The sequence below is a fragment of the Hyaena hyaena genome, unplaced genomic scaffold, assembly GCF_003009895.1.
Source record: "Hyaena hyaena isolate Hyena2069 unplaced genomic scaffold, ASM300989v1 scaffold_229, whole genome shotgun sequence".
Classification (NCBI taxonomy): Eukaryota; Metazoa; Chordata; class Mammalia; order Carnivora; family Hyaenidae; genus Hyaena; species Hyaena hyaena.
The window spans coordinates 2,285,383-2,298,718 of NW_024080861.1; the positions used below are offsets into that span (position 1 = coordinate 2,285,383).

General features: G+C 39.3%; 1 protein-coding gene across 1 annotated transcript in view; it reads right to left on the reverse strand.

The window, feature by feature from the left end:
- Nucleotides 1–13,336, reverse strand: part of TXLNB (taxilin beta) — a 51,819-nt gene that overhangs the window by 6,358 nt on the left and 32,125 nt on the right. The window contains exons 7-8 of the mRNA XM_039243584.1: nt 13,018–13,092; nt 5,660–5,752 (exon numbers count right to left, since the gene is read on the reverse strand). Coding sequence (XP_039099515.1) covers nt 5,660–5,752; nt 13,018–13,092 — 168 coding nt within the window. The remainder of the gene's footprint in view (nt 1–5,659; nt 5,753–13,017; nt 13,093–13,336) is intronic.

Sequence of the window (13,336 nt, forward strand, 5' to 3'; positions counted from 1 at the left end):
TGATTACCCTACATTTTCCTACAAATGGACCTAGAAAGCTTGTTTGGAGCTTCTAGTAGGGGAGTACAGCTACTCATACACCACTCACTGAGAAGAATGGTCTTTATCTGGACACCCACCTAACTAGCCAGATTGGTTGAATCAACCCTGGTAATCAATGGAGTGACAGATGTTTCAGCCAGATCGCCTTTACATTCTCCAGTCTAATATTTATAATCTCCTTCCTTCTGCTGGTGTTAGGCTTTGTTTGTTGTTCTTTTTCTAGTTTCTTTAGGTGTAAGGTTAAACAGTTTTTTGGTTTTTTTTTTTTCAGATTTTTCTTGCTTCTTGATGAAGACCTGTATTGCAATATACTTCCCTCTTAGGACCACTTTTGCTGCATCCCAAAGGTTTTGGACTGTTGTATTTTCATTTCAATTTGTTTCCATGTATTTTTTAAATTTATTCTTTGATTTCCTGGTTGACTCATTTATTGTTTTGGTATCATGTTGTTTAACCTTCATGTATTTGTGCTCGTTTGAGTTTTTTTTCTTGTGACTGACTTCTAGTTTCATAGAATTGTGGTCAGAAAAAGTGCATGGTATGAGTTCAGTCTTTTTGTATTTGTTGAGACCCATTTTATGACCTAATATGTGATATCTATTCATTATGTTCCATATGTACTATAAAAGAATATGTATTCTGCTGTTTTAGGATGGAATGCTCTGAATGTATCTGTTAAGACTGCCTGGTCCAGTGTGTCATTCAAAGCCACTGTTTCCTTGTTTTTTGCTTAGATGATCCGTCTGTTGATGTAAATGATGTGTTGAAGTCCCTACTATTATTGTATTATTATCAGTTAGTTCCCTTACGTTCATTATCAATTGTTTTATATATCTGGGTGCCTCTGTGTTGGGGGCATAAGTATTTACAGTTGTTATATCTTCTTATTGGATTGTCCCCCTTTATTATTATATAGTGTCCTTCTTTGTCTCTTGTTACAGTCTTTGTTTTAAAATCTAGTTTGTCTGATATAAGTATTGCTACTCTGGCTTTCTTTTGACATCCATTTGTGTGATAAATGTTTCTCCATTCCCTCACTTTCAATCTGCAGGTGTCTTTAGGTCTAAAATGAGTCTCTTGTAGGAAGCATATATAGGATATTGTTTTTGTTTTGTTTGTTTGTTTCTTTTCTGTTTGTTTTTGTTTTTTGTTTTTTATCCATTATGACTCCCTAGGTCTTTTGATTGGACAATTTAGTCCATTTACATTCAGTGTAATTATTAATAGATATGTATTTATTGCCATTTTATTACTTATTTTGTGGTTGTTTTGGAGATTTTCTCTGATCATTTCTTGTCTTCCTCTTTTTCATGTTTTGCTTATTTTCTTTAGTGATATATTTGGATTTTTTCTTTGTTCTTTGCATGTATATTAGTGATTTTTGATATATGGTTATAATAACCTCTTCTGTAAATAGCAGTCTATATTAAGATGATGTTCATTCAAGGTTAAACTCATTCCTTTTTCCTCTCCTTTCCACATTTTAGGTATATGTTACATTTTATATCATTTATTATGTGAGTTCCTTGACTGATTTTTACAGAAATATTTATTTTTTACTGCTTTTGTGTCTCCTGCCATTAAATTGTCACTTTTGGTCTCTCTTTTCCACTTGAAGAGTTCCCTTTAATATTTCTTGCAGGGCTGGTTTAGTGGTCATGAATTCCTTTAGTTTTTATTTTTCTGGGAAACTCTTTATCTCCCTTTCTATTCTGAATGATAGCCTTGCTGGATAGAATATTTGATGTGCAGATTTTTCCCATTCAGTACTTTGAATATATCATCCTCTCCCTTCTGGGTTGCCAGATTTCTGTTGAGAACTCTCCAGCTAGCCTATAGGGTTTCCCTTGGAAGTTAAGGACTTCATTTGTCTTACTGCTTTTAAGAGTTTTTCTTTATCACCGTATTTTGCAAATGTAATTATAATATGTCTTGGTTTTTGGGCTGCTTTGGTTGATTTTGATGGGAATTTTCTCTGTCTCTTGAATCTGGATGTCTTTTTCCTTCCCCAGATTAAGGAGGTTTTCAGTTATTACTTCTTCAAATAAATTTCCTGTCTCCCTTGTTTTTCTCTCTCTTCTTCTTCCAGGACTCCTATAATATGAGTGTTATTACATTTGATGGAGCCACTGACTTCCCTATGTCTATTCTCATGTTGCATAATTCTTCTTACTGTCTTTTGTTCAGCTTCATCACTATCCATTACTTTGTCTTCTAGGTCACTAATTTCTTCCTTTTCTTCTTTCCAGCCTGCTCATTACTGCATTTAGCCTGTTTCCAAACTTGTTTATTGCATTTTTCATCTCTGATTGATTCTTTTTAAACTCTTTTATCTCTATGGTTAGGGTCTCACTGATATCTTCTATTCTTTTACTCAAGCCCAGTGAGTATTCTTATTATTGTTGCTTTAAATTCTCCATCAGACATGTAACTTGTAGCTGTTTCATTTAGATCTCTGGCTGTGGCCTTATCTTGTTCTTTCATTTTGGATAAATTCCTCTGTCTTTACATTTTGTCTAAGTCTCTATTTTCTTTTCTGTGTTAGAAAAGCCGGTTAGGTCTCCTGCTCCTGAAAGTAATGGCTTTCTGAAGAAGAGGCCAGGTAGTGATGAGACTCTGGAGCCTCAAGAAGTATCTCCGGATGTGCTGTGTGAGCTCTACTCTTGTGTTTCGGCTGCTCTATCCTTCAGGCCAGTCTTCTGCAGAGGCTCTCGTTACCTGCTTTAGGCAGTGTTTGGTCCCTGGTGTGAACGTGGTAAGTTTTAACTAGGTGTGTACTGGTCTGCTTGTGAAGTGAGACCTGACACCACCTCCACCAGGACTGAGGCTCTGCAGAACTCTCTGGTCAGAAGACGTAGTGTGGGCAGGGATTGGTGCTGGTCTTCTGGCAGGGGGAGGGCCTGCCATGCTGAAACTGAGTCACTAGTGTGACTGAGAAGAGCAGTTCCACTGGGGTGTTGGGGTGGTGGGGACAGAGCACAGGGCTTGGTGTAAGCAAGTTAGGCAGCCAGTGTCCATGCTGCACTGCTTCCTACAGGTGGCTCTGTGTATATGTTAAGGGGCAGGGGTGGGAAATGGTGTTGGCCAGCTCCTTTGTTCCCAGAGAGGTGTCTCCATGAATGCTGCTCTCAGAGACACACTCTGAGAAGAGGGAATAATCTCCCTACTGTGTTCCCCAGGCACTCTTCAGATAGTTGTTTCCACATTGTCTGCCGCAGGTTTTTTGTCTGCCTTCTCTAAAGGAGCCTCCATGCTGTTTCCCATCCAAACCTGCTGGCTTTTAAGCCTCCAGGCTTTAAGACCTGCTGGTTGCAAGAACTCCCAAAATTCAGCCCCTCTCATTTTCCAAGCCAATGGCTTTGGGAAATGTTCTCCTCGTGCATTCCCCTGTGTGCTCCTCTCTCTCTCTCTCTCTCTCTCACTCTTCTCCAAGACCACAGCTTGTTCCCCTCCATAGCAGCTATGATCTGTTTCTCCCCTAAACCATGCCGTTGCACTTCTTACCATCTTTGATTTGGCCTCTTCTCTCCCTTTAGTTGTGGGGTTCATTCTACCAGTCTTCAGGTCAATTTCTGGGGTATTTAGGATGATTTGATAGTTATCTAGTTTTGTTTGTGGGACAAGATGAGCCTAGGGTCCTCCTACTCCACTGCCATCTTCCTGCTCCCTCTTAGTCTTCACATTTGTAGAGTGTGGTGGGAGTCACAGATGTTATTCATTTCATCTTTGAAACAGTCCCCTATTGAAGCTTCTGTTTTCACCTCCACTCTATCACTGAGGAAACTGATGCTCAGAAAGGTGGAAGAATATTCAGGTGAGTTAGCAGAAGAGTGGGACTGGAGTGACTTCATTGCATTTAATGCAACATGTGCAGGGTGTCTGCTGTTCATCAGTGGGGAGTTGGGTGTAGAGGAAACATAAGTGGATAAAATGCAGCTCATCTTTCTTGAAACTGAAACCATTGGATCTCTGCTCTGCTTGGATGAAGCGAACGACAGCAATGTAATCAGGTTCAATTTCTCTAGATGAACCATATCTGGGCACTTGCTGCTCTATGCCATGCTGCCTGAGGCTGGGTACACTTGGAAGCCAGAGGCTGGGCTCTGGCTCAGTCACTGGGCTTTATAGAGAAAGTAGGTGAGCCTTGATTGTTTTTTAATTTTGATCATTTGTTAACTAACTTTAATAGTTTTAGTTTAAAAGTCATCAACCCCTTTAAGGATTTGATGGGACCATACTCAAAGAAATACAAAATACACATCATTTTTTGCTTGTTTTTTGTTTGTTTGTTTTTGTTTTTTTGCTAATTGCAAGTCAGCTTTAAAAGTCTACAAATAAACCCCAGATTTAAAACTCCTAATATTTATTCCAATCTTAAAACTATGTAATTTTGAAATAAATAAGAACACTTTTCTTACTCTAATATTTATTCCAATCTTAATACTCTATAATGAAACAAAGGTTTTTAAAAATGGAGAGATCCATTCCAGAGTGAGAAAGTAACTACTAACAAGTATTGAGCTACTTATGTTTGTTCACTGAATTGTGAAATTTATCATATAGTTTTAATAAAGTGGTTTTAAAAGGATGCTTTGTGCACTTAAAAAGTTTAATGCCTATGCTCATTAAGAAACACAATTCTGATGCTGATTTTGTTTTGGGAAAACACTGGATTAAATAAATTTTGAGCTTATGTCTAATAATAATATGTAACACCTTATACTTGTAAAAGAGTGTAAGAAAGTTTAAAACCCTTTTAAAATACATTAATATGAGGCACCTGAGTGGTTCAGTTGTTTAAGCATCTGACTTCGGCTCAGGTCATGATCTCCCGGTTAATGAGATCGAGCCCTGTGTTGGGCTCTGTGCTGACAGCTCAGAGCCTGGATCCTGCCTCAGATTCTGTATCCCCTCCTCTCTGCCCACCCCCCCTCACGTTCTGTCTCTCTCTGTCTCTCAAAAATGAATAAACATTAAAAAGATTTTAAAATACATTAATTTATTTAAACTTTGCAATCTTGTGAAGTAGGCAAGAGAGATAGTATCTTAATTTGTAGATAAGAAAAATAAAATTGGAGGGAAGTTAAGTGAATTGTCTAGTACTACTTGAGAAGTAAGAACACACCCAGAATTTGAATTTAGGCTTCCTTCATCTCATTCAAGGCTCTGTCAATTATATCATACTACATATATTGTTTTCGAATAAGGATTGTATGAAATGGTATTTTCTACTCTAAAATTATTCTCTTGCATATTTGTATGAAAATTTTTTTTAATCTTTAAAAATTAGATTTTTTAAAATGTCAGTATAAACAGCATTATGTTAAATTGCTAGCTTTTGTCTTTTTTTTTTCATTAGTCCTCCATGGACTAGAAAAGGAAAATATTTTTCTCTCAGAGTGAAAATATATCCTAGTATTTTTTGGACTCTTCCTAAGATTAATTCACTGGATAATTACCAATAAAAATACAGCCCAAATCTTATTTGCATGTATAAATGTTTTGTTACTTCATGAAATGCACGAAAGTATCTTAATGTGAGAAAAATGAACTCAAAGGAGAATTGCCTATCAAAAAAGAAAATGTCAGTATTTTGTGGGGGATAAGTACTACTCACTTTATCCATTTCCTGTTTGAAAGTGGCAAACACCTCATTGCTTTTTGTCAGTGTGCTCTGGAACTCTTCAAACCTTCCGGAATAGAGAGTAAGCTGTAAATAAGGGGAAGAATAGATCTATTTTAGAGCTGCTTTCAGCATGCTTCCAGAACAAAACAACGTGTCATTATTTATTTTTGAGAAGAAAGTGGATTTAAGGGAATTCTTAATACAATGTTAGTAATATGTTCCATTCTCTAATTTACTATGACATAAACCTAAGTCAGTGAGTATGATTGAAGTACATCTTTAAAGAAAAATGAAATAATAAAATGTGTCATCACCATTTCATTATATCATAACTTTTCCCAATGAACTTTTATTGAGCACTGAACATACACATTGACTCTATGAGCAAAGAGTTTAACATGTGGCTACTGTTTTTGAGAGACTTGCATGCCTGGTGGGAAGATAATCTCAAAGACAATTTGATTATGGGGCAGTGAATAAGAGAAAGTGCCAAGTCTATTAAGGATGGTGCCCGTCAGAGCAGGAAGTGAGCATGGCAGGTGATCATGTGAGCCATGTTTTTGTGGAGAAGGTGAGCCTTGAGTTTGGTCTTGAAAGAAGTAGAATGTAGAGAAATGAAAAGAAATGGTAGAAAAGGTGGACCAGACATGGGTGGCTGCAGCTTATATTCATTGTGCCACGCTGAGCAACCACCATTTACATTTTAGTCAATTTAATTTTGTATGTTTATGAATACAGTGTTATAGCCAATAGCGCTTAAATGTCCCTGTTCATCAAAATCAGTTTATTATAAAATTTTCTACAGATGGAAAGAATGAGTCTTGAGGAAGGAATGCCTTTTCCAGTATGCACACAATATAAAACATCGTATGGGTTAGCATTGGCAAGTGTCTGATTCACTACAGGAAAACTTTCTACCTCTACATCCTTATTCCAAGGAATGAGGTAATTTTTTTTTAATTTTAATATTTTATTTATTTCTCAGAAAGAGCAAGAGACAGCGTGAGCGCGGTAGAGGTGGGAGTCCGAGAGAGAGGGAGATACAGAATCTGAATCAAGCAAGCCCCAGGCTTTGAGCTAGCTGTCAGCAAAGAGCCCGACACAGGGCTCGAACCCACAAACCATGAGATCATGACTTGAGCCGAAGTCGGACACTTAACCGACTGAACCACCCAGGTGCCCCAGGAATAAGGTAATTTGAAGTATGAATAAAGCAGGATAAGGAAGGAGAGTGTGTAAATACTTGATTGCTAGAGACAGCAACACAATAATGAATCTTGCTTTCAAAAATGATTTTAGAATAGCAAGCTATGAGTGGAGATTTAATATGGACGATACATGTTAGGAAAGCCTCCATTTTCAAATGAGTATTTGGTACTGTTGAATGCCTGGAGCAAACCCAACTCCTCAAATGGGCAGCAAATGACTAGCTGGTGGTCCCTGTGACACTGTCCTTTTAAAAAAGAAAAACTACTAACTGGAAGCCAGTAGATTAGAGAGTTCCCAGTCTTGGGGGTGAGAGGTAGAGAGTATGAGAATCAAACTACCTCTAGAACCCAGAAAATCTGCTGATCTCGAGTGGCTCATTCTTAATGTTGTAGAATAGCAGAGATTTTACTGCAGTAAACAAGCACAATGGAATGATAACATAAAACCTTTCCATAGGACAAATTTTCCAAAGAAAAGTCAAACAACATCTGAGCATCATTCTGAAATCACATGGTAGTTCCATGCATATGTGACCGAGCTTGGGACAACTCTTGTGGCCTAAAATAGTCTTCTCATCGTTCCTTGGCACACAGATGAAAGAAGACTGAGTAAAGGGGCATGGGAGTTCATGGCTGGAAAGGTGCAGTAGGCTTTTACACACACACACACACACACACACACACACACACACACACTGCATATGACAGTCTTTAGTATGTGCAACGCACTCTTGAGATATTCTATTTCATTCTGTTTCTTTCTTTTTTTTTGAAGTAGTGGCTGGGACCCACTGAATTGATTTCAGGGCCCTTGAGTAGGTCAAGCCCTTCATCTGAGGATAAACTTCTATCGGACTGGTTACCTCTACCAATGTGTATAACCTACTGGTCTAGGGTGGGAAGAGCTCCTCCCAGTTGATCCTCTCCACCTTCTATCACAACATATGTTCATTTGCATGCTTGGTTACATATCCTGTTAAGTTTTTTTTTTTTCTTACTTTCTCTCCTTTCTTTTCCCCACTTCCCAGGAATTCCTGCAGAGCTACAGGAGAGGGGCAGATACTACCATCTCACGAGCAGGTCCTCCCAAAGCCGCTCGCGCAGCCCGGTAGACACGCGAAGCAGGAGTAGGCGCATGCGCACTCCATCTTACAGGCACAACCTTGACCGCACCAGCAGGAACACCTCGGCCCACCTCAGCCAGCTTCGCCCCTTCCTTTGGGCAATTGGTCTTTTGGGTGTATACATTGGGCAGGTCTTGTTTCCTTTCCTCATGTTTTCTTGTGGCATGGGGAAGGCCGACACACCCAGAGTGCCAGGAAGAAGTGTCTCATTTCATTACCACTTCTGGCCTTTTTCTAGTGACTGTTTTTTTTTTTCCTTCCCTCAACGTTTGTTCTTTCTTTTTAATTGGGGTAAATACATGTAATGTAAGATTTACCATCTTAACTATTTTGAATGTGCAGTTCAGCGTTGTTACCTGTGTTCACACTGTTGTGTAACCAATCTCCAGAACTCTTTCATCCTGTAAAACTGGAAGCCTATAGCCACGAAACAGTAAGTCCACATCTCCCCTTCTAGGTACTGTTTTTCATACCCAGCTTTTCTTCCTATTTGACCTCTTTGTTGCAGGTGGCAAAACCTGTGTGGATTATACTGTTCTCGGGTAAACAACTCTAAAACTCTTTACTTATAGTAACTAAAAATGTACACCTCTTGTTTCCTTTATGAATGTTTGTTTGGTATATGTTCTGCCTCCTTATCATGCCGACATGATGCATGTTTGGTTTCATGGGTCATATTCCTGCTGTTATTTTGGTATTTCAGAGAAGCCTGGAAGGGACATCCAGAGGTCATCCGCAGTAGTCCTGCCAGAGGCGGAAATAGAAACAAACTGTTCCCGGGTGAGTCACAACAACAGTTGCCGCAACATTTTCACTGTTATGTGGGTGAGCAACACATACATTCTTTTAATGGAGCGCTAAATTTTAATCACAAACATTCATAGCATATAGGAAACAAAAGCATGTCCAGGAATTATCTTAGTAAATTTGTGATATTTGATTTGGGAACCAGTCCAATTATAATAGTAGTTGCAGAGTAATGTCCTCTCATCCTATATCCGCAAGGTGAGGACTTCCGGTTTATTTATTTATTTATTTAATTTATTTTTTTAATGTTTTTATTTTTTTAAATTTCTGAGAGAGAGAGAGAGACAGCATGAGCAGGGGAGGGTCAGAGAGAGAGGGGGACACAGAATCTGAAGCAGCTCCAGGCTCTGAGCTAGCTGTCAGCACGGAGCCTGACAGAGGGCTTGAACCCACGAACGTGAGATCATGACCTGAGCCAAAGTCGGACGCTTAACCGACTGAGCCACCCAGGCACCCCTAGGACTTCCAGTATAAAGGATGTGATTGCTGTCCTTAGCAATATACCAAAACAAACAAACAAAAAGAACAATTAAAAAAAAGAAAGAAGGAAAGAAAGAAAAAAGAAAAAAGAAACTAAACAAAGCCACACCAAATTTACTCAGTGACCTTTCCCCTTGGAATGTATTGGGCAATATTTTTGTGGCTGCGTGGCTGTGTTTGTATTGCTGATTTTCCACATCTACCATCTTCATCCTTATTGATCCAATGAACACTCTATTCGTAGTGCCAATTGTATTCCATTGATCATTTCTGACATTTATACTGTTGCCATGGTTTGTATAATTGAAAGCCAGACATCCCTTTTCTAAGTGAGAATCATGCCCCAAACTGGCGAGCTGTTGTCTTATGGCTGAAAAGGACTTCATCTAGTAAAACATAATCTGTCCTTGATATTTCCTTAGCTCGGAATGTAGAAATGGGGCTGTAAGCCCTCTGCCTTCTCCCACCCCTCTCCTTTAAAGCAGTTGTAAACCCACAGGAAGTGTTCAAGTGCTCTGCAAACTATTCTGTGATAGATTTTGTTTTCCAAAGTTTCAAGGCTTTAAAAATATAATGTTGATAGTTTTCAAGAGGGATTTTTAAACATTATTATACATAGGGTTTGGGGGCCACTATATTCTTCTTGAAAATTAAGTTATTATTGAAGTTTTGAAAAGTGCCTTGAAGACAGGAGACAAAAGCGTCCTTGCAGAGAGCGCCACACACCACAGAAACAAGGCAATGAAGGAAAAGGTGGGGTTAGCCCAGCTTAGACCACATTGCTTCTGCTCTGGAAGTTCTCTACATTCAAGAACTAGAGCTGAACAAGATCTTGAGATCATCTTTTTTGGTGGTTCGTAAACTTTTTTGTAACCAATGACTCCTTTTGTCTCATATATCTCTGTGTAGATCCTCCCCTATGAAATACTAGTCATGTTAGCTCATACACTAATTGCTAGCATTTTTTTATTAAAAAATTTTTTAATGTTTTATTATTTCTGAGAGAGAGAGAGAGAGAGAGAGACAGCGTGAGCAGGGGAGGGTCAGAGAGAGAGGGAGACACAGAATCTGAAGCAGGCTCCCGGCTCTGAGCTGTCAGCACAGAGCCTGACGTGGGGCTCAAACCCACAAACTATGAGATCATGACCTGAGCCAAAGTTGGATGCTTAACCGACTGAGCCATCCGGGCTCCCCTAATTGCTAGCATTTTTACTAATCTTATTGTTGTCACTAGCTTGTTGAGTTTAATTAGGCAGGGACTTTTGATTCTCTCATTGATGAGTATATCTCCAGTACCTAGAACCTTGCGTCACACAGAGTAGGTGCTCAATGAATATTGGTTGAATTAATTATGCTTGTTATGGGCCAAGCATGCGACTAAGTGCTTTGCATGCATAACTTGAAGGCAAACTGCATATATTACATATTCATTAACTCATTTTCCTTTTAAAAACTTAATCAAACGTGAATAATTGCCATAAAGCTGCTGAATTAGAGCTGATATGTCAAGAACACTATATCTTATTTTATCATTTTATTTTTAGAAAGAGAGTGTGTGTGAGTGGGGGAGAGGTGCAGAGGGAAATAGAATACCAAGCCGGCTCCATGTGCAATGTAGAGCCTGATGCAGGGCTCAGTTCCACCACTCTGGGATCATGACCTGAGCTGAAATCAAAAGTTGGGTGCTCAACTGACTGAGCCACCCTGGTGCCCCAAAAAACAACTATATTTTAGATAGTAGCTGCTGTGATGCTGTTATGTTTTGGAAATACTGAAAAGTAATGAGCCTCCCAGAGGTTGGAGAACTCCGACTTGGGATCATGGATGCACTATAGTATTCTTACTTTAGAGGCAAAGAAATTTAGGTTTAGAGAGTTTAGATGAATTGCACAGGGTCAGACAAATTCTGAGCAGAAGAGCCAGAACTTTGATCCCAGTCCCTGAACTCTGTCGGTATTGAGGAACGAACGAGGAACACTGGTGAGTCTAAAACTCCTGGTAGAAGCTTTTTCAAATTTGAGGTGTGGCATTGGATCACACCCTTATGTTTCATTTCCCAGGCCATTAAAGGCCTAGATTCTGATGCCAGCTCTCTCTATAAATGACTCTCTAGCTCTGTGTCTAATGGTATTAACCTACTCTTCTCAAGTTCATCATCACCATTTAGTGAGAGATTGTTTGTCACAGATGATGTGAACAGTGAATAGCTTCAATATTATCTATTGTACCCCTCAAGGCTCTGTGCTGAGAATACTACAGAGATATGGTTGATAGTCCTGCCTTGATTCTCTGGCTTCTCTCCTAGATTGTGAGGCCACTCCTCCTTTCCCCCTGCCTGCCTCTGGTTAGAGAGTAGCCGCTGCCTACTACCTACCCGCAGCGATGATGTGATGGTTCTGGGACTCCCTAAAGGATGACATTGAGTTTATAACTCTAAGGTTTAGTCTTTTAACCGTGGGATCCTTTGGTTTTATGAACAGTAAGAAACATTATGGTTTAAATTTCTATGTAACTAATATTGAAAAACAGTTTTGATATGTTATTTTATGTTATTGAGGGAAAACAATTTATCACTGCAGTTGGGACACACATTGGAAACGTATGCTATGGGCAGGTGAGCTATGAAAATGTGACCTGCATTTTTGTCTGCAGTGGTGTGATTTGTGATTTTATGACACCCAAATCAATTTGTTTGTGAGTTTCTTATTTTTTCTCCTATGCTTTCTAAAAAAATGAACAAATATTCATATGAGCAAGTGTTTTTTGAGCTTGTTCATTCACATAGTGAACAAATTTTTTGTTTTTGTTTTTGTTTCTATAGTGAACAAGTGTATAGCCATTAGCACATAAACATTTGCAAGTGAATTCACCGAATCTTAAATTAACAGCTGCCTGGCTTGGAAAGCTTCTGATTTCCTCACCTTCTGTGAATTTGCTCTATGTGACTTTACAGTCTCGTTAGCACTAGAGCATTTCTCCCACCAGGGGAGCTAGGGTCTCTCTCTGGCTCAGCCCTAGGATGCCTAACCTGGAACCTGACAGGGAACATTTGCCAGAAGGGTCAGAGCCCCAAGGTCAAGGGAGAGATGGATAGAGTCATCTGCTGCATGAGGTTTTTTTATTTTTGAGTCTTGACATATGAATTCTTGAAGTCTAATCAGCACCCACACATGATGTCACAAAGCCAAATCAAAATTGCTCCCTACTTGTCCATCAGCCCTAGTCATTGACCACTGACAAGGCTAACCTCTGATGGCACGGGAACTTTGGTGCTGACTTTATTTTCCTAATTCCCTTTTATTAGAAACAATTTCAAATAGGTAAGGACATTTTAAGTATTGAGAGTTCTAGATGGTACATGTGATCTGTTCACCTTTTATTCTTCCTTCAATAGGATCATGGGGAGAAGAGAGAGAGAGAGGACATGTTATGACTAGAAGGGCAGGAACCTGGACACCAGTTTATTCTGACTGACCATTTTGGTGCCCTCATTTGTATGTCAACAAACCTTTTGCCTGGAGGTCTTTTTCTCAGATATAATGTGCTTCTATTTTTACTTTAAAATAATACAAAGTTAGTCTTCATTTCTAACTCCTGTTCCCCTCGCCCCTGCCAGATGTTAAGGTGTGGTGGCGACTGCCCATGGTTCACAGCCTGTGTATGTGGCAACAAGGAGAGCACACCCCATGCATGATTGTCGTCCCTCCGCCCCCCGGCCACCCCACTTCACCTGAGCCTGCAGGACTGTCTCTTGTTCCTTCAGCACTTTGGCCTGAAGTTTCCACTCTGCTGCCTGGTTCAGCAACTGTGAGAAGATAGAATGCATGGAAAGATCGTTAAATTGCCCTTTATATTAGCCTGTGGTTATAATTTGTGTATGAAATGGAATAACTTGCTAATTAACCCTCTTAGGTAATTTTTTGGGAACTCGGCAAAGTGTCTAAGAAAGCTAAGAAAACAGTCTAAAAAGTTATATTCTCAACTAAAAATTTGTGGTTCTAATGGATAAAAGAGAAAAAGTAATCTTCAACTCCAGCACAAATCACACA